The 18,846-nt window shown below is 38.3% G+C and overlaps 3 protein-coding genes across 6 annotated transcripts; 2 read left to right on the top strand and 1 right to left on the bottom strand.

Annotated features, from left to right (window-relative positions):
• Positions 1-4,080: 4,080 nt before the first annotated feature.
• LOC113694849 (myb-related protein 2-like) lies at positions 4,081-7,068 on the top strand. Of its 3 annotated transcripts, none has more exons than XM_027213747.2 (7): positions 4,081-4,247; positions 4,330-4,552; positions 4,639-4,715; positions 5,131-5,188; positions 5,281-5,350; positions 5,431-5,500; positions 6,140-7,068. In XM_027213747.2, the coding sequence occupies exons 2-7, from the start codon at positions 4,345-4,347 to the stop codon at positions 6,899-6,901; spliced, it is 1,245 nt and encodes a 414-aa protein (XP_027069548.1). In that variant the 5' UTR covers positions 4,081-4,247; positions 4,330-4,344; the 3' UTR covers positions 6,902-7,068. The 3 variants fall into 3 exon arrangements, with proteins under 3 accessions (XP_027069548.1, XP_027069550.1, XP_027069547.1); XM_027213749.2 differs by having other exon boundaries at positions 5,278-5,350; positions 6,158-7,068; XM_027213746.2 differs by having other exon boundaries at positions 5,278-5,350.
• Positions 7,069-12,424: 5,356 nt separating this feature from the next.
• LOC113697540 (uncharacterized) lies at positions 12,425-13,223 on the top strand. Its single transcript, XM_027217202.2, has one exon. It carries the CDS (start codon positions 12,500-12,502, stop codon positions 12,980-12,982), a length of 483 nt encoding a protein of 160 aa, XP_027073003.1. The 5' UTR covers positions 12,425-12,499; the 3' UTR covers positions 12,983-13,223.
• Positions 13,224-14,519: 1,296 nt separating this feature from the next.
• On the bottom strand, positions 14,520-18,423 carry LOC113695114 (heme-binding-like protein At3g10130, chloroplastic). 2 transcript variants are annotated; one of them, XM_027214090.2, is made up of 8 exons: positions 17,921-18,423; positions 17,681-17,770; positions 17,526-17,596; positions 17,308-17,409; positions 17,093-17,197; positions 15,634-15,772; positions 15,068-15,177; positions 14,520-14,927 (listed from the first exon to the last, which is right to left on the bottom strand). In XM_027214090.2, exons 1-8 carry the CDS (start codon positions 18,165-18,167, stop codon positions 14,853-14,855), a joined length of 939 nt encoding a protein of 312 aa, XP_027069891.1. In that variant the 5' UTR covers positions 18,168-18,423; the 3' UTR covers positions 14,520-14,852. The 2 variants fall into 2 exon arrangements, with proteins under 2 accessions (XP_027069891.1, XP_027069892.1); XM_027214091.2 differs by having other exon boundaries at positions 15,634-15,769; positions 17,921-18,421.
• Between the last annotated feature and the right edge of the window lie 423 nt (positions 18,424-18,846).

Below are 18,846 nucleotides of genomic sequence, written 5' to 3'. Positions count from 1 at the left end.
GGGTAATTCTTGCAACCCTACTAGTTTGGAGATTTATTAAATAGTATTGATTGATGAAGATCAAAACGATTCCAGTAGTATGCAACTAACATTGGCAAAGCACAAATTAAGCATCAAGAATCGGAGCTGTTTGACAAAAACGACGCTACTTACGAGGACAAAACAAAGATTATGCATGTTGAAAAGCATCTTAAGTGTATTAAGATTGGGGATAAAGAATTGTATGTGGGAACCCATTTTTTGTGGCCTTAAGCGGAAAAGAATAACAAAATTCTTGACTTGAGAATACGACCCATTGGCTTTAGTTTGAGTTAAGATTCCCAAGTTCCATTCCTCAGAATCTCAACTTTTTCCGGCTGCCCTCTACATTTTTCCACAAGGAATAACATTCCGTGGTCATTTCTATCCTTTTTTGTGAATTTCTTTAGCCAATCTTATCACGTGTGGGGTGGGGTGGGCTGTTCAATAGACCTCACAACTCGAAATTTTATGATTGTCAAGTGCTTCCATTAATGATTGACCAGTAGTAACTCATAAAACTACGTACTGATTCTTAAAAAATGCTATGCTTTGCTTTGTGTTCCTTTCTTCTCTTGAGGGCTAGCTTCATCCTTTGCAGTAAAACTTCACATTAACACTGAGACCCCAAAATGGGCAAAAGGCACAACTGAGTCTGCCCTACCACCACCCCCCCCCCCCTCCAAAAAAAAAGTTCTTCTGTTCTAAAGTGGAGAATCTGACTATATCATTCACCACATCACATACGAAGGGAAAACAACGTTTACATTTGAGGAGGAAGAAGTTGGGTTGCAGGCGGCGGTAAAAAGGTAGGGAGTAATAAAAATGCTCTCCCAGTCCCAACCGTACACAAAAAATACTACAAACTAAACACAAACATGGCTTTGCGGCCACATCAAGGAAAGGTAAGTACTTTTCATGTACCATTACCATTACTGGAAAGATGATTGGGTCTTGATAACATGATGTGAAAGTTACATCCGTCTCTGTAATCAACTTAATGGCTGGTTTGGTTTTAGTCCCTAAAAAAAAAAAAAATTATACTAGTAAAATAATTACATAACCCAGTGATTTTTTTTTGTTTTGGTTTAACATCAATGATTAGAAGAAAGTTGGGTGTCTCAAAAGGACACAAAAGGGCACACTATATATGCAACTTCTATATCCTCGATCGAAACCATCATTAGGATGCGCCATGCACAGCCAACCACTGTTACCAACGGTTAGACGCAGTCAAATCATGATTAGGATGAAAAGAAGAGGAACTTTGCCGCAATCCGGTGAAAGAATGAAGAAATTATTGTCCCGACCCCAAAAAAAAAAAAAAATTACGACGTACGAGACGAGACACAGAAAGAAACGCATTACAAAATTAAGCCACATTCTTAAAGAGCAGTTCATTTTTGCAGCAAATCAGATGATGGCGCTCAATCATGTGTTAAAATTGGATTCAACACCAAATATAAAGAAAGATATTGGCGTATGTCTCAAGTAGCTAGAATGTGGAAAGACATCTGCAGGAAGGAAGTAACTTGGTTTGAAAATCCTACGTACTCTCCATCATAGCAGAAAAATTAAAGTAATTAATACCCATCTTCTTAATTTTTTTTTTAAAAATCAGAAATTAAATCTAGAGGTTTAATCAGCGCAACGAATCGTTTTCCATCTGCAATTCATTGCTATCCACAATTCCACATGCCAGCAAAACTAATGAGGAATATTGCTTTTCAAACTTTACGTAAAGGCTTCTATAGATTCTCCCAAACTGCATAAAATATCCTAACATATCAGAATCGTTTGATCTTTCCCTAAAAGTTCAGTTGGAACTGACGTGAAGATATTAACAGAGGGAGAGGTACTTTGCTTGTGTTTGCATCGGTTTGACAGTAAAGTAAAGCTTACAGAAAAGTATTGATAAATTTCATCAGTGATCTCAAGCGTTCGTTTGAGGCACCAGCAAGTTTTTTTTTTTTTTTTTTTGTCTTTTCAAAAGTGTTTGTTTGCATTCGACAGCATTCCTCATTCTGATCACCAGGTTTATTTGTAAATTATTTGAATTAGGCAAGATGTTGGCGTACTTGATCTTCTTGCATGCATGCTACGCCAACTTATTCTGCAGTAATGCAGGTTTATTTATTGTACTTTAAATTTCTCGATAAGAAGCTGATTTTATTCTTTATGTTGGACATCACGTAATGGAAGATTTATACGCATAGCATAGACAACACAGCATGAAGACTTTGATTCAATCATCAAACACGTACGCACGAACAAATTAGATGCATGAAGACTTTCAACGATCCATTCATTAATTCTTCCACAAGAAGACGAGAAACAGAGACAAAGTTTAATGCATTAATTGGATGTTATGTTGGCATGAAACGAGATCCATGCGTACATTTCATTCATGCTGGTTTATTTGCATGGCAGTCAAGAGATCTTCGGGTTGCCAATTCAACCCCTACGTACAGTACATATATAAAATCCAAGTACATGCGAGTTTATGTAAATCGATCGAAATAAAGTACTTATCCAGCTATAATTTTTTTTTAGAAAAAAAAAAAAAAAGTATCCAATTGTTCAGCACAAGCTGCCGCCACATTGGCATTTCATAAAATTCCACTATCATCAAAAAAGAACGTAAAAGCTAATCCTGTAATGAGAGAATTATATGGAGATTCATGCTGGAGTATCTGCAACGCGAGTTAAAACCCAAGTCAAGGACAAACCAAACCAAGCAATTGATCTGATCGCCTATCGATCGGCTGTGACTTGTCATGTTTTCCATCAAACGCAGCGTAGAAGAAAGTACTGTACTTCATTTTTCCTACTAAGGGGACCCAATGGCTCGGGGCCAGCAGTCATATACCGTTTGAACTGCGGAAAAAGTTTCACTGGACCCTTCTCTTTATTTTAATTCTGTCTAGGCTGAATAAGTACCAAACTTACTGAAGGTGACAAAATGGAATGTGTTCCTTGGTTCCATTCCTGGCCTTCCAACAAAGTGAAAGGGAGGAATCTCTCCACTATTTTCCTATCTCATGCAATTACCCAAATTCAAATATTTCAAGGGTGCACATAGATGAAAGGATATTAAAAACACCGGAATTTTCAGTGGTCACAATTTTAACCGAGATGTATGTCCTGCGGATGAGGACTGCAATTGCAAGTCTGAACATACTCCTGTGCATGATCGTTGCAGAAGTCCTTGCAGAGCACAGATTCAATCAACATGAAAACAAGATGGCTCATGCTGCAGCAGATTACAGGTAGTTGTCTTCAGCGGCAAAAGGACTAAGGAAGGTTCAGGAGGTGGTTTAAGTACAAGAAAAGAACATTTTAAACAGAATAAACTTGATTTGACATCGAGTCTGAGCACATAGCAAAAAGATCTCCTTAATACCAGCCAATGCCTATATCTCCTAGAGTATTGCACGATCATCTAATTGAACCCGCGGTAGCTGTGGAGACGAGCTAAAACTACACAAAACGGAATCTTGACTTATTCCGATACTGTCCACAAACACTCCCGAGGAGAAGCATCTCTTAACTTTTTTTTTTTTTTTTTTTTGTATGTGTCTAATGCAAAGTTCTAGATGCTCTAGTCAACAGAATCTTCCATAAGAAACGAGAAGATGGTTTTGAAGCTCTCAGGACATCATAGATAGTGGATTCCTCCAGTCAATATCAAATAAAATTCCACTATTAGTTCTGAGAATAAGGTTCCCAAACTTTGCCCGAAGGAATATGAATTAACAGTAAAAAACTAGTGTGGTGGATCTATTCTTGTACCTATTGTAAGGTGTAAAGAGTTCTGTCAAGTTGTGGTACGTAGGAATATAAAATGGCAGTGCTGCTGTCTATGAACAGGAGGAGTTGCATGAATGGACCCACGAATGCAGAGATCTGGAAGGGCAAGATTTCTTTTTCAGTCACTGGAGAGATTGGACTGGGTCCAGCATTTAGATGGCCCTACCAAAGATTCTGTGCCTCACTTGAAACCCCTTCCTACCTCTCTCATTCCTCGTTTGCTTATAAGGAGACCTCAAACACATCGTTTGTCTCTGAGAAATGGTCAAAGAAAAAAATAGATTGATAAGAGCTGTATTAGACAGCTCCCTTTACCAAGTTTCAGCGGTTAAAGTTAATATTGTACCGTTTAGGACAGAATCATAATTCATATTTCAAGTGTCGGAGCAGATTGGGCCAAGCAACACAGAAGTTTTCAGGTAAACTTACAAGTTTTCATAGAAAGAGCTGATTTCCTTTATATTCTTACAAAGAAGCTGATGGTAAATTATCACCTTGAAGACAAGATATAAGGAGATGTATCATCACCACCAACAAGGAAAAAACATCCACTCTTCCTCAAGAATGCCTATTCCTCCTGAAAGACATCTGTTCCTGCAAGGTGGGAATGGCCCTGGAGATTCGGGACTTGTTCTTTCAACTGATGCTAAGCCAAGACTAAAGTGGACTCCAGACCTTCATGAGCGATTCATAGAAGCAGTTAATCAACTTGGAGGAGCAGACAGTAAGGGCATGCAACATCTAAAGTTCAAGCAGCTTGAAACTAGACCATGTTCAACCAGCTAATATGGTTTATTCTTTTTGTTGCAGAAGCAACTCCAAAATCAGTTCTGAAACTAATGGGAATTCAAGGCCTAACCTTGTATCATTTAAAGAGTCATCTACAGGTAATGAGATGATCAATGCTTGCGTGATAGTAATACATATCAAATACATTGTTTGAAAATAGTATCCAACAAATTAGACCTCCTGTTATTTGCTACCCGTCAGATATTACCTATTCCTAGCTAATTTAACATTTTGAGTCGATAGATTGCATTAAGCGCCATAAATCTTAAGTACATAGACTTCATGGAATACCAATTAGTACGCATTGTACAAGGCAAAGAACATACTGCGGATACCTCATTTTTTGTTTGTGAAAACCTTTACCAGGAACTGAGCTTTAATGGAACATCCAGTCCTTTTTAAAGTTATTACCACAATTTTGTAATTTTGAAACCTATGAGGTTGTAGGCTTCTAGGTGACTTTGTAATTTCATGGTGGCAAAATCTTTACTAACTTCCACATTCTGCTGGCAGAAATATAGACTGAGCAAGAATCTCCATGGGCAAGCTAATTGTGGAACCAATAAAGCCGGTAAGCTGCTAAAAAATTCTCCTGAAAGTATTTTACTATGAAACCACTTGTTGAATGTAAAATGTAATTTGGCGAAAAAATGCTTGCAGCAGCAGGAGATAGGATACCTGAGACAAATGCAGCAAGCATAATTAACCCAAGCATTGGATCTCAGGCGAATAAGTAAGAAAAATCCATTGCATGTTCTTTTACTTCCAGAGTATAGAATGTTAAGGTGTTCTGATTATGAATCGTTAATACAGAAACTTACACATAGGCGAAGCAATACAGATGCAAATTGAAGTGCAGAGAAGGCTGCATGAACAACTTGAGGTAAGAATGATCATGTTTCTTTTCCTCAGAGTAACCACAGTTACAGTTCTCATATCATGACCAACGATGCATGAATCACATCATTTCCAAATAGTCCTGGCCACGTCAATCCCTTGATGCCCTCAAATTACGAAGTTATTATGCAATAGCCTAACAACTTTTTCCAGCTCCAACCACTGGCAAAACAGTGTCACTAATAGCACATCTCCCAATGTCTTACAAGACATTCAGCCATCGAAACACTTTTTACATACTAGTCATGAAAAAAACATTAGGGGAAATATAGCCTAAAACAACCAGAAGTAAAGAAAATCGGTTTTTTTTTGCCTTTTTCCTTTTTTTTTTTTTTTGGTGCAGCTACCAGCATTTCATTCACAAAAGAACAAACACCTCACCAGTTTACATAATTCTGGAAGCTAATAGTTTATGAACATCATGATTGAAATTAATCTGATGGTTTCAGGAAGTCCGAACATACCAATTAAATGGATACAGTCTAAAACTTTTAGCTTTTCTAGAAATAACGATCAAATATGCAACCCCAAAATGGACATGATTTCTTTTGATATAGTTTGCAGTTGCATAATGAAGAATCTTTTTTGACAGCATTATAAGTATGTCCCCTCTGAACTGATATAGGTTCAACGACACTTACAGCTCAGGATAGAGGCTCAAGGAAAATATTTACAGGCGGTGCTGGAGAAAGCACAGGAAACACTTGGCAGACAAAACTTGGGATCCGTGGGTTTAGAGGCTGCCAAGGTTCAATTATCTGAACTCGTCAGTAAAATGTCCGACCAGTGCCTGAATTCAGCATTTTCAGATATGAAAGAACTGCCTGGATCATGCCCCCAGCAAACTCAAACGCCCCAGCCAACAGATTGCTCGATGGACAGCTGCTTGACCTCATGTGAAGGTTCCCTGAGGGATCAAGAGATGCACAACAATCAAATGATGTTAAGACCGTTAAATCTGAGAACAGATATGGAGTTCAATAACATGAACAATGAGGCCAGCCTGCAGCATGCTGAACGTAGATGGTGCGACGACCTGATGAAAGAGAAGAGGAAGCTTGTTTCAACGATGAACGAGGAAGCGGAAAAGGCATGTGCTGCTGAGAAAAACATTGGCAACTTGTCCATGAGCATTGGGCTTCAAGGAGGAAGATGGAACAGCCACCACAGCTACTTAGAGAAAAGAGGCAGAGAGGCAGAAAGCGAAATCAAATTCTTTGATCAACCTCACAATAGATATGGTCCCATTCCACCCGAAACTCAGAGGCCTTCAGAAGAGTATAAACTGCCCTTCTTTGCACCTAAGCTCGATCTAAACACAGATGACGGTGCAGATGCAGGTTCGAGGTGCAAGCAGTTCGACTTAAATGGTTTCAGCTGGAGTTGAGAGGCCCAAATTTCATGGAGAAAAGGATTTGTTGGAGTGGCGCTCTGATTTTTGATTATACCAGATCGAGAGCATAGAGTTCAAGCTGGCCTGGCTTAGGAAATGTATGTTGTATGCATGTGAAACAAGCAAAAGCTTCAATATATGCCAAGAAATTGATAGCAAAATCAGATCTCTGCATCCGTTACATGACTTCTTAATCTATCTATTACTTGATCAACGGCTCACAATTATCATCGGCGCGAACGTAGAATGGCGTCTTGATGGAGCTGCAATTTTTTTTTTCTGCCTCTTCTTCCCGTACTTCGGCATTACTGTACGGCTTAAAGCACAAAAGGTTTGGCAACTAATTAAAGTCTTAGGTCGATACATTTCTTTCATTTTTATCCCCCAATGTATATGTATGTAATGTATGTATCAGATAATAGTTAAAAGACTGTCAACCCAATCACTAAGCTATGCGCAACGTCGAAATTTTGTTAGCAAAACTCTCTGTTCTGAATATTCATCCTACACTTAGTTACCAAGCACTCCCTCGTACAAACAACTACTACTGCTACTTAAAAAAGTTTTGTGTTGTTCTTTCTTTTCTTTCTTTGAAAAAAGAAAAATACAAAGTCAGATTCGAGGGGTAAAACACCCAGTGGCAAGCCCATCGATCCAAAGGGCAAGATTCATACCCAGAAGTTCTCAATCCTGAATAAAGATTCAGCTTTCATTCCCACCCAAAAAAAAAAAAAAAAACTTGCATTATTATTATTATTATTATTCTTATTAAAAGGAGAAAGAGCTTCTTTTTTTTTTCCTTTAAATAGAAAGAGATGTCAAGTAAGGGGGACGGAACTTGAAGAGCGAAGCGAGCCGCGTTAGCCTATACTCTTGAGTCTTTTCTCCAAACCAGCAAAGCAAGCATCACTCTTCAGTCTTCTCCGAAAAATATTTATTTTGGGCTGGCCCAAGGATGTTAACCCACCTTACTCTTGTTATCACACCCCAAAACGACCACACGGACGGGAAAGTTAGCCCAAAGAAAGTAAGTAAGCGTTTTTAATTGAGAAAATATGAAAGTTATTGGCTATGCTTAGCTGCGTGTAATTTTTTTTTTTTTTTTTTTTTTTTTAAGAAACAGAATTTCGTTCTCATAAATCTGCACTCAAGACAGAAAATATACATCCAAGATGTGGTGAAGTCTAAACAATTGATAAAGGCAAAGAGAACACTAAAGCTCCAAAATATTCACTGTAACTCTGTGGATTCGTGCATGTCATCTAACAGTGACAATGACAGTAAAATCTAATAAAAAAATCCTATTGCAACCTTAACTAAAAAATTTAGATATGACATAATGCATATAACAAATTCAATTTTGAGAAACCGTATCCAAAAAATCTCAAAGCTTACAGCAAAAAAACAAAAAAAAAGATAAAAAGAAAGTCTTACAAGGGAACAAAACCCTTAGAAGAATCTATAATAGAAAAAACTCTCATTAAAAAATTCTAAGAGGGAAAATTTATTTCAACAAAGATTAAAAAGAGAGTTTTGAGGATATTCTGGCTGGAAAGTTTTAGAGAAAAGGTTAACTACATGTTATTCTTATCTACTAATTTCCAGGCAAGGTTAGATCTCACGGGATAAAAAGTAAAGATTGATAGAATTTTATATTTGTGCCCGTATTCGTGATGCCAGTTTAATTAATTATATTTTTCTAACAAGTTCCTAACACTACATTAAGACATAAAATTTATATCTAACTTGTCAAACCATATGAATACACACTCATATTTATTGTCACTACTGTGTTTGAATACTTTCCCAAATCAGTTTCACTCTTACCAAAAAATTAACACTTGAAGCTAACACTCTTTAAGCCAAATCCTAATTAACTAGTTCTACTTGGGTATTACCTCGACATCTACCTATTAAAACAACAAAATAAACATTACTTAACTAGCAGCATATCAATAGGGATGGATGGCAATGAAATGAGTGCCCGAGGGACTCATAAGGCGGGGGGCGGGGGGATTTTTCTCTCCTTGTTCTTGAAGAGATGGGTGACGTGGGAGGACACCCCTACTCCGTCTCCCATCCCCCATTACTAATATAAACTTTAAAAAATAAATATCTATACATGATTTTATACATATACACATTATAATTACACATCAATAATGGGTGTGTGTGAATATACATATATATCATAATTTGTATGATAAAATGATTTTTTGATTATTTTGTGAATATTTTACATATCGTGAGTTATTCATCAAAAAAATAAAATAAATATGATGATTGTAAGTTTAAAAATAAAAAATATAATTAAACAACCACGATTAGACCAACGCACGAGGATATTGGGGTAGAAATATACTGCACGGGCACGGGCACGGAGGCTGGGGGTGATTTTAGAGCTCCCTGCCCCACCGTCGGATCCCATTGTCATCCAACGCCACTTTTTTGCAAAGTCCGCGGACTTTTAAAAATAGCAATAACGTTTTTGGCCCCTAAAAAAGGCAGCAGATCCCCCACCGCCCCATTAGCTGCGTTATACTGATAATTCGCGGCTTTGCTACCCAAATTTGACTTGTGTCCCTGTGCCAAATAGACTACTGCTCTTCAGTCTTCTTCTTGGGTAACTTCTCTGTCACTTTCTTGATGAAATTCTTCTGTACCGTCCTTCGCAAGTTGGAAATAAACTAATACCTTTATAGACTACTGCTGGTTTCTAGGTGTTGGTACTACTCCACCCTCCGATTGTTTTTCCCCCTTTTTCTGGGAACAACAAACAGACGTTACAAAAACCCTACTTCCATACAAATTACAAGCAACCCAACAAATGAAGCAAAGTGCAACGGTTTAGCCGTGTAATCCACCCTACAAAAGATCAAAGGAATTTAATTTCACGAGTCTTTAAATACTGTCAGTTATTTTAAAAAAGGAATGGCTGCATAAAAAAACGCACAAGAGGAGTGAAACAACTCCAATTCCCAATCGCGTAAATATTAACGCCAGTTATATCAAAAGTCTATCTATATTCATACTTGAAAGCTACAGCAAAGACTGAAACTTACACTTCATTAGCTATAACAGCCGAAAATCCCAGTCAAAGAAAACTACCAGAGTGCTAAGCAAGCCAAAATTAATGCATATGGAGTTCTTCGCGGCGGTGGCCGCCCGGCCCGACATTATATAACGACAGACACCATTTATGGTCCAATCCGAATCTAGAAGCCAACAAAGTAAACCAAAAAAAGCAGGACCATAGGGAAAATATAATCTTTCTTTGAGGGTGGCAAGTTAGCTTGAGATTGTGAATCTCACGAGTTAGGAAAGAAAAGAATGCAAGTTCATCGATTGACCCGCGCATGATTGATGTGAAAGCATCAGTTGCTTTTCCAATTTTGATTTGTTAAAAGATGCAGAAAATTCCCTGCACTTGGACAACAGAAATCATGATGTACACCAAAAAAGGAATTACTTACTAGCAAGTTGGTAATGGTAATCCTACTTGTTTGGAAAGCGACGCCCCTTTTGTCCTGCATGCCTCTTCTTTTTCTCCTACGGTGGAGGGAGGGGTGGGGGCGTTGGAAAAATTACCATATCCGTGTGCCTTAGGCTGTGCCAGTGGCATACCTGTATGACTTGTCCGAGAGGAACCCTAATGGAAAACAAGATATTTTAGATTGTTTTGTGTGTTTTGGGACGAGATATTTGGGACTTAGATGAGCACTTCAGCACTAGCAAATTTTTTTTTAAAAAAAATCCTGTATCAATTGTTGTTTTCTGAGATTTTAGTGAGATGCAACCCCACTTTCAGATATGATGAAGATGGTCCATTATATAATTGAGGACCAAAACCATCTCTGATGCGGTTCTGTAAACTATTGAGAGCAAATCAAATCTGATTCTAGCATGCCTCAAAAAAAAAAAAAAACATTTTTTAACTCAAGTTTTCCGGTTTGAATTCCCACGGCAAATCTAAAGAGACTCTTGAGTGCACACAGGACTTATTGTATTCCTTCGGCTTTGTCCAACTCAATTTCCGGGCCTTCGCGCAAGGGATCGATGATTACGAGGGGACAAGATCGATAAAACTGCAAAGCACAACTTCTGCTCTGTAATTACGAACCAGCTTGTAGTCCTAAATATGTAAGAGGAGGGAAGGGGGGGAAAAATCGTGTTTCCAGTTTCCACTAGTACGTAAAAACGAGTAACTCATGAACCGCCTAGCAAGTGATTATCCGCATATATATATATATATATATGTATATGTATATATATATCAGGCATGCGTGTGGATAACATCACTTAGCACTGAACCTAATTGTTTCTACAACCCTCCAATCCCACATTGCCATGCATGATTTATTGCACTAGTTGCCTTACCGATCCCGTGGCCACACTCATGCCATCGCCTTCTTCCTTATTCGTCAAAATGTGATGCGAACAAAAATGAACTTCCCTTCTTCTCCCATTAATTAGTAATAATTACCCTTCTGCTCTGTATATTGTATAGTAAGATTCCATTTGCATTCCTATTTTTCTACAGTGATTTAATGTATATATATAAAATAAAAAAATGATTAAAAAATAAGTTCACAAAAAATATAAAATTTTTTTTGAGAAAAAATTGATAATCCAAACAAGTCCAAGAGGGACCTTGAAGTAGGATGGTTGGGTTTTGTACACTATCATCATTCTGGCGGCCCGATCACAGTAGTATCTGTTTTAGTGGACTCGTGCTGTTTAAAGTTAAAGGAGAGACCGAACAAATTAAATAGTCAATGTTGGGAAAATGGAGTCAACCAAAGTACCACCAATTACACGGACACGGCGCAATGCGGTCAACCACTACGCAAGTCTTCTACTATCTATATACAGTATGTTTTACTACGTCTTTTACTCGTTAGTGGTCCTGCTCAATTTTCCGTGTAAAAACTTGTGATCCACTCACTCACAAGACTCACAACATGCACTGTGGTGTATCTAATGCATCGCACCATTTCACAACTAATCACCAACCCAATTAAGATTTCAAAGCAGACCATGATGAATACACGAGTAGTTTCAAATAGAAAATTGTAGAATAGGTTTTCAGCGTCTCATATATGAATACGCTTTTATGTTGACTCATTTTGATTGATGATCAAATTAATGACCCTGTTTTCAATCTTCTCATGAAATTCACTACTAGTTTTAACATAAGAATTACTCGCGCATGCATTATTTAAACCGTGATTTGTCTATATTAAAATGCGTAAAAACAACTCCAAAAAAAAAAAAAAAAAATTTTTGTTATCGCTGAAATTAGTAAGAATGGTGAATTCTCGACCTAAAAGGTCATCATTGTCCCCAGTCCCAATGAGGCACCACTGGCCCTGTCTCGTGACAAGTGATCGCACAGCCGAAATAAAAAGAACTAGAAAGTGGAGATCAAAAGTGCCACCAGGTTTTTAGCTGTAATATTCTCAAATAATAAGGGCAGACTTGTCGCGTTTCTCTTATAAATACAACCAAGCAAATATGCTGCCCCCAACGACCTACTTTCTATCAGTAAAAATTAGGTATTCTCTCCGTTGAGTTCCAGTCTTAGCAAGAAATATGGGAAATTGCATAGCTCCGCGGAAGAAGGCCATCAAGGTCATTAAATCTGATGGGCGAGTACTTGAATACAACCCTCCGATGAAAGTCTGCCATGTGCTATCAATATTTGGTGGGCATGCACTCTATGATTCACTGCCTGTCGTCCGTCATCTGCATCCAGACACCGATATGATTGGTGGTCGCGTCTACTATCTTTTACCTCTTTTGACAGTTCATCCGCAAAGGGCAAGGAAGGCGGGCGACGTTTCAGGTAAAATCACTGCTACCGGGCAAGAAGGTGGAGTGTTGAGGATAAAGCTCGTAATCAGCAAGGAAGAATTGCAAGCAATGCTGCGGAAAGGTGGGATTACGGTTGATAATATGGTTTCTAAGCTTCAGAATAACGGGAAAACGTATGGTACTGATAGCTTCAGTAGTGATAGCAGGAGAAGCTCTCCGAGGTGGATGCCTTTGCTGGAAAGCGTACCGGAAGGAAACTGATTTCGGTGTTTCAATATAGTAAACAAAGAACAATAGTTAACTCGAAAACAAGCCCTCCCAACTGCCAAAATATTATGATTGCAACTCACTCCTGTGTTGTAATTTGTAAAACCCCCATACTATAGTAGCTTACCTTCTACATACAAGTAGCACGAAGGTAGCAGCTTTCCACCTGATACTACAGCCTTTTTTCTCATGCTTGCTCGAAATACTCGAATTTAAAGAACTGGAACTTCAAATCTATCGAGAGATCCATGTACATTTTTCATCCCTAAGTCCTTATCAACCATATTTCACCTAATGGATGTTTTCTTTAACGTAAAAATGAACCTACCAGTCAGTCATTCAACTTTTCACCTATGTGAGATGTTTTCTATACGGTAATTAAAAAAAGAAAGGAAGTGGCTATCTCCCACTAATTCAGAAAATAAAGCCTTTCATCCAACTTCAGCAGCAAATTGCAAAAGCAGTCTTTTTAATATACAAGTGAACTCAGCAATATCGAGTGAGCTATTTCCTATTACAGCTTTAGTGTTTTCGTCGGAAATTTCCGCATAGTCTTCCACGTACGCTATTTCCTGTTAGTAACTTCTGTTTTTTGTCGGGAATTTCCGCATAGGCATCCACACCATGGGGTGGCAATGTCCGAGGGGGAAGGTAGTACAACTGTTCGCAAATGATGTGACATTTTACAAGCAAATTATAACGCATTGTTGACTACTTGTTCAATCTCATAATGCAATTATTATGTATCCACACCACATGAATAGTAATTGAATACAACATTATTGTTATAAAATTTTATAAGTAGTTCATAATGAATCTAAATATTATTACATATGAACAGTAGCTGAATAAAATAACATTGTTATACAATTATAGAAGTAGTTAATGTGAGGAGAGACAAGTTAGATGATAAGGAGAAAAATACTCGTGTAAGAAACGTACCGAGTTCGCGAGCTCTCTCTTATTTACATTAAAAAAAAAAGTAGTTAAGAATGAATTATAACTTATTCAAATGTTGTTAATTATACATGACCAATAACTGAATTAAACATTAGTGTTGTAAATTTATACAAATAGTTAATAATGAATTACTACAACTTTAATTTTATCACACCATGGATACGGAAGACGCTGAGACACATAAGTGTTGTGGTACAATGTTCTTGCCCCGTACCCGGCAATGTCCACCTTCTAAAACTAATAAATTGGATTAGGAAGACGCTGACGATATTACCAAGATTATACGTGCTTGAGCGTATCGCACCAGGACGACAACCAAAAAGGATATACAAGATATAATTTAGTTAAGGGGGAAGGCCAAAACGATCATTACAAATATCTAAAATGGAATGAAATATAACAGTAGCACAGCCAGTGCCGGTTAACCAAGAGGAACTCCAGTGACTTCATTGCTCATCCATCGGAAATAACCAATTTGACTAGAATAAAAAGTTTAAAAGACTTGCAGAACCGTCCGATACTCCTTCTGCCGGCAGCCGGGTTCTGCCTATGAACGGAATAAGCAAAATAGTGGCATGTGAAAATTTTCTAATTCTTTTGTTTAAGGCTGCAATTTTGCCCGAAGTAACAGGGGCAACTTCTATTCTACTATGTTACTTGTAATATTAACACACGCATCAACGCGTCATTAGGAAGCAAGAGAGAAGGGGGGGGGGGGGGGGGGGGGGGGGGGGGGGGGGGCTTCTATGGGGATTAAATGCTACAAAATACTATCGTGAATACACAACTTAAGACACATATGGTCTCATTTAACCTGACTAGAGCACAGACTAGTAGTGCTACCGAATTTTTTTAAAACTAAATAAGAAGGTATGTGAGGTCTTGAGTGCCGTACAGTAAGGATTTATTCTTGTATTCTTTCAACTTCAAGAGCAACCTCATTGCGTCGAGTAAATGGTAGTGTGAACGGGGGGTTGTACTGCAATCAAACAGAAGCATGACAGAAAACAAAAGATCAACATATACAGAAGTGCTTAAGATCTTAGGTAGTAGAGACAACTTAAAAGCTGCCACCATAAGGAGTGCCAATTGACGTTTCCTTGACGTATCAGAAACTACCTGAGCAACTTCTGCTGACGCACCATTCTTTACACGATACTCAGTGTCTTTCTTCAGTGACTCACGAAGAGTGGATTCACGACGCTCAACTTCTTCATCAGAGACGAAACCTGATTGACAATGAAATGCAGGTCAGCTACTCTAACTGGCAACTCTTTCATCTGGGGGTTGTATGCCATTGGACTTGACTATTAGAGACCAAAACATGTCACCACCTGCTATTGATAGTAAATGACAGCAGATGGGCACCCATCTTAATGACAAATTGCAGAGCAATATTATTGTCGTTTGTTGCCAAAGCAATCAATTTCAATTTAAAAAATAAGGAGAACTGCACACATAAAACATCTCAAAGAGACAAAGGTATCCTTATGGGTGCATTGCTTGTCACAAGAGTCTTTACAAATAACAAAAGCCACACACACGGCATTATATACCAGTACAAGAATTTTGGTCAAATTCAAAGGCTCTAATTTTGGACCACAATGTATCTTTCCACTTGCTACATGCAAATTTCAACTTTAGAAGTGATTAAAAAGCAAATTGAATTGATTGAGAGAAAATACCAGAAAAGGCAATAACTGCAACAATTTTCTTTGGCACCTCTTTTATTCTCACTGAAGGATCCTTAGGCAATGGCAAATTTGAACCATACTTTGAGGGCATGACAAAAGACATCTTCCACTTATCTTGACCTGCCGCCTGCTGAAAACTCACAAAATCATCAGATTTTGATGAACATCAAGAACTTAAGAAAAGGAAAATAAACTTGGATATCTGCTACCACAATAGCTAAATTGTCATGCTTCTGCTACTATAGTAGCAGGATTAACAAACTCTTGCTACTAGATATGTGCTGTTCAAGGATGAAACTTGAACCTACATATGCTGCGGGGAAAAATCTTTAAAGAAGACACTTAATGTCCATCATTCTTTATTACCCTCTCAATTTGTCTCAGGTGCAAATAAAGAAGCTGGTTCATTTTGCTTCTTGTATCAATCATGAGATCAGCAACCCAAGAGTAATCAGATCAGGGTACTTTATCTCTCAAAAAATGACCAGAATTCCAGCATAACCATGTAAACAATCAACTTCTAAAGGTGCTTAAACTACAGCTCTCATTGAATCAGCCAGAGATTCCAATAATAGATAGACCATTAACCCAATCAAGTTCAATTGTTATCTTAAAACTCGATAACTGGCACACTTGTGCTCCACCAATGTGCTGAATGCATAATCTAATATCACTTCTCCCAAAATTCTATGACACACTCAAGAGGCTTCTAAGGTGTTTCCAGTTAAAAAAAAACTTCTAAGGTGTTTCCAGTTAAAAAACACACACACACACACAGATTTTAATGACTGATTAAAAGCAGTTCTAATTGGATACCCTGGGTAGGTGATGCCCCTTGCTCCAGGAGATAACAGAGGAGGTGCAAACAAGCAGGACTGCACCACTTTTTCCTGGAAAAATCTCCTTTTGCTTATAACTTTCATCAGGCAAGGAAAGTTATAGGCAAGTTTATATCCTCTTTGTGACCCCTCATTTGGAGAAAGGGTTGGGGTCAGGACACATGTATTCCAATAACCTTTATCTAAATATTAGCAACATGCCTGACTTTTATTATTTAGTGCGTATACTTTTATGCCAGTGCTATCAAGGACTCTAAATGGCTCAAGTTGTAAGATGGTAAACCTTGTGAGCTAATGCCAAAGTGCCACTTGTATACGTCCTTATTCATTTGAAAACCCTGCCCCATTGATCAGTTGTCCATTAGGACGATGTCAGTAGTGTACTACTACTGCAAGGATGACCAGACCAGAGTGTATGTCACCCTAAGGGCATTCTTGGCAAACCAAATTGCCGACTGCAGGATATCCCAAATTTCAGGTGGCAACCTACCACCTGCAAGAGTGAAACTTACGAACTAAATGCAGTTACAAAACTATTACTACCATCTAATGTATCAGCTCTTACTCGCAAAGGATAAGTGGAACGCCAAGGGAAAAACCGGAGTAATTACCTTTTTAGTTATCACGGGAGTCGTCATGTCCATTTTCTCCCCCTCAGACTGACTTTTACTAGTAAAAACAGGAGTGGTCATCTCCATTTTCTCCTCCTTTGTATTCTAAAATCAGCCAGGTTAAAATCAACCACACGAAAAAGACATAAAATTCGAAGCATGATATAGCAAGTAACCCACGGACTGAATCAGAAAAAAATACTTCAGCTAGCTACCTTACCAAAGAGGTACTCAGCCAGCACGTTGAAGGATTTTGAAGCGCCATTTAGATCAAATCCAGATTTTCCGGGCATTGTCGTCTCGGCAATAAAGTACGACTGAATCCAAATCACAAACAAATATTTATACCACATAGAATTTTAAGACGATGAAAATTTTAGTGAAAACTTCCAGATATTCAACTAGAAAATGACGTGAAAGCGATTAATAGTACCTCAACTTCCCTTATCTCATACTGATCATTGCGGCTCAAAACCTTAAAATTCAGAGTTTCAATATCCGGAACTTCAAAAAATCGAAAGGAAGATAAGATAAGAATAACGAGGTTCCATGTAGAGAAGGAAATTCCAGCAAAACACAAAGTTCTACCTGACATCAAAGCCTCCTCTAAAGTGCGACTCTCGAATCTCCTCGAAGGGAACACGTACTTGGCAGTCTCGCTCGCCAATTCCATCAGAACTAAACAAGTCGTTTTTGTTTAAAAACAAAAAAAATAAAAATAAGAATAAAATAAGGAGAAGAATTAAGAACCAGTAAAGCGAACTCGGATTTCAAAATTTCTACATAAACCAAAGACGTGACAATATAATTGAAGAAGATAACGATTACGTCGCTGGGAGAGAGAGAAGGTTTGCGTGGCAAGAGCGAAGACGAGAGAAACTCTGGCTTCCAGTGCCGAAAAATTAGAATTGATTCTAAGCAGCGGACTGGCGCCGGTTGTAGAGCTCCTTCGGGTGGCCATGGATTTGTAAACTATCAACGAAGGACGTGAAGGTTTATGCCCAAAATTTCTGAGAAGTCGGGAATCGGTGGGGGTGACGGTGGTCGTCGTGGCGATTGAACCGTAGAGATTCATGTTTCGATTGCTCTATCACTGCCCACTGCTCTGTTTGAAGCTCTGTTTGGTCAAGAGGGAGAGAGAGAGTGCGGGATCGCGGCTCAGGCTCTCCCGAAAGTCGTCAGCACCCTTTTTTCTTTTTTTGGCGCGGAAAATTATCGTATGGCCATTACCCGGTACCGGTGGAAATTTGTAGTAATAATTTGGCCAAAAAATGAATTTTGGAAATTTGGTAATTTATGTGGTTCTACATCTAAATTGGAGCCCTATCCAAACTACAATTCGATGCTTGAAAATGAACCAAGAAGAAATCTCAACATGCAATATTAAGCAGGGCAAATTACATTTTAGCCTCCTGTAGTTTTCGCAAAAACCACATAACCCCCCATGATTCAAAAAACTATACATAAACTCCCTGTGATTTGGGTTGAACTGTCAAATAGACGGAAAACATGAATCGTGACGATTCGTGGGCAAAACGCGCTGATTGTACTGATAGCAGTTAGGAACATTCCCATATTACCCCTAAAAACATTTCCATATTACCCCTAAAAGCTTCTTCTTTTTTGCGGGCTTGATATTGAATCCTCATGTTTGCAATTCTGGGAGAGTTTGTTCTGAGCTTGAGACCCCCGGCCCCCGGTGATGACGGACTCACCAAAATTGTTGCCGCCGGAGGACTTTGAATAATCATATT

Source organism: Coffea arabica, chromosome 6e, assembly GCF_036785885.1.
Source record: "Coffea arabica cultivar ET-39 chromosome 6e, Coffea Arabica ET-39 HiFi, whole genome shotgun sequence".
Taxonomy (NCBI): domain Eukaryota; kingdom Viridiplantae; phylum Streptophyta; class Magnoliopsida; order Gentianales; family Rubiaceae; genus Coffea; species Coffea arabica.
The sequence above is the reverse complement of the archived record's forward strand: the minus strand, read 5'-3'. Positions and strand labels throughout refer to the sequence as shown.

Excerpts from the sequence above, each read along its gene's own strand:
- LOC113694849 (XM_027213746.2), top strand. The coding sequence starts at position 4,345 with ATGTATCATCACCACCAACAAGGAAAAAACATCCACTCTTCCTCAAGA. Across the intron at positions 5,189-5,277 it reads TTGTGGAACCAATAAAGCCG|CAGCAGGAGATAGGATACCT; the intron begins GTAAGCTGCTAA and ends AAATGCTTGCAG. Across the intron at positions 5,501-6,139 it reads GGCTGCATGAACAACTTGAG|GTTCAACGACACTTACAGCT; the intron begins GTAAGAATGATC and ends GAACTGATATAG.
- LOC113697540 (XM_027217202.2), top strand. The coding sequence starts at position 12,500 with ATGGGAAATTGCATAGCTCCGCGGAAGAAGGCCATCAAGGTCATTAAA.
- LOC113695114 (XM_027214090.2), bottom strand. The coding sequence starts at position 18,167 with ATGAATCTCTACGGTTCAATCGCCACGACGACCACCGTCACCCCCACC. Across the intron at positions 17,410-17,525 it reads ATGAGATAAGGGAAGTTGAG|TCGTACTTTATTGCCGAGAC; the intron begins GTACTATTAATC and ends ATTTGGATTCAG. Across the intron at positions 17,198-17,307 it reads CTGAGTACCTCTTTGGTAAG|AATACAAAGGAGGAGAAAAT; the intron begins GTAGCTAGCTGA and ends GGCTGATTTTAG.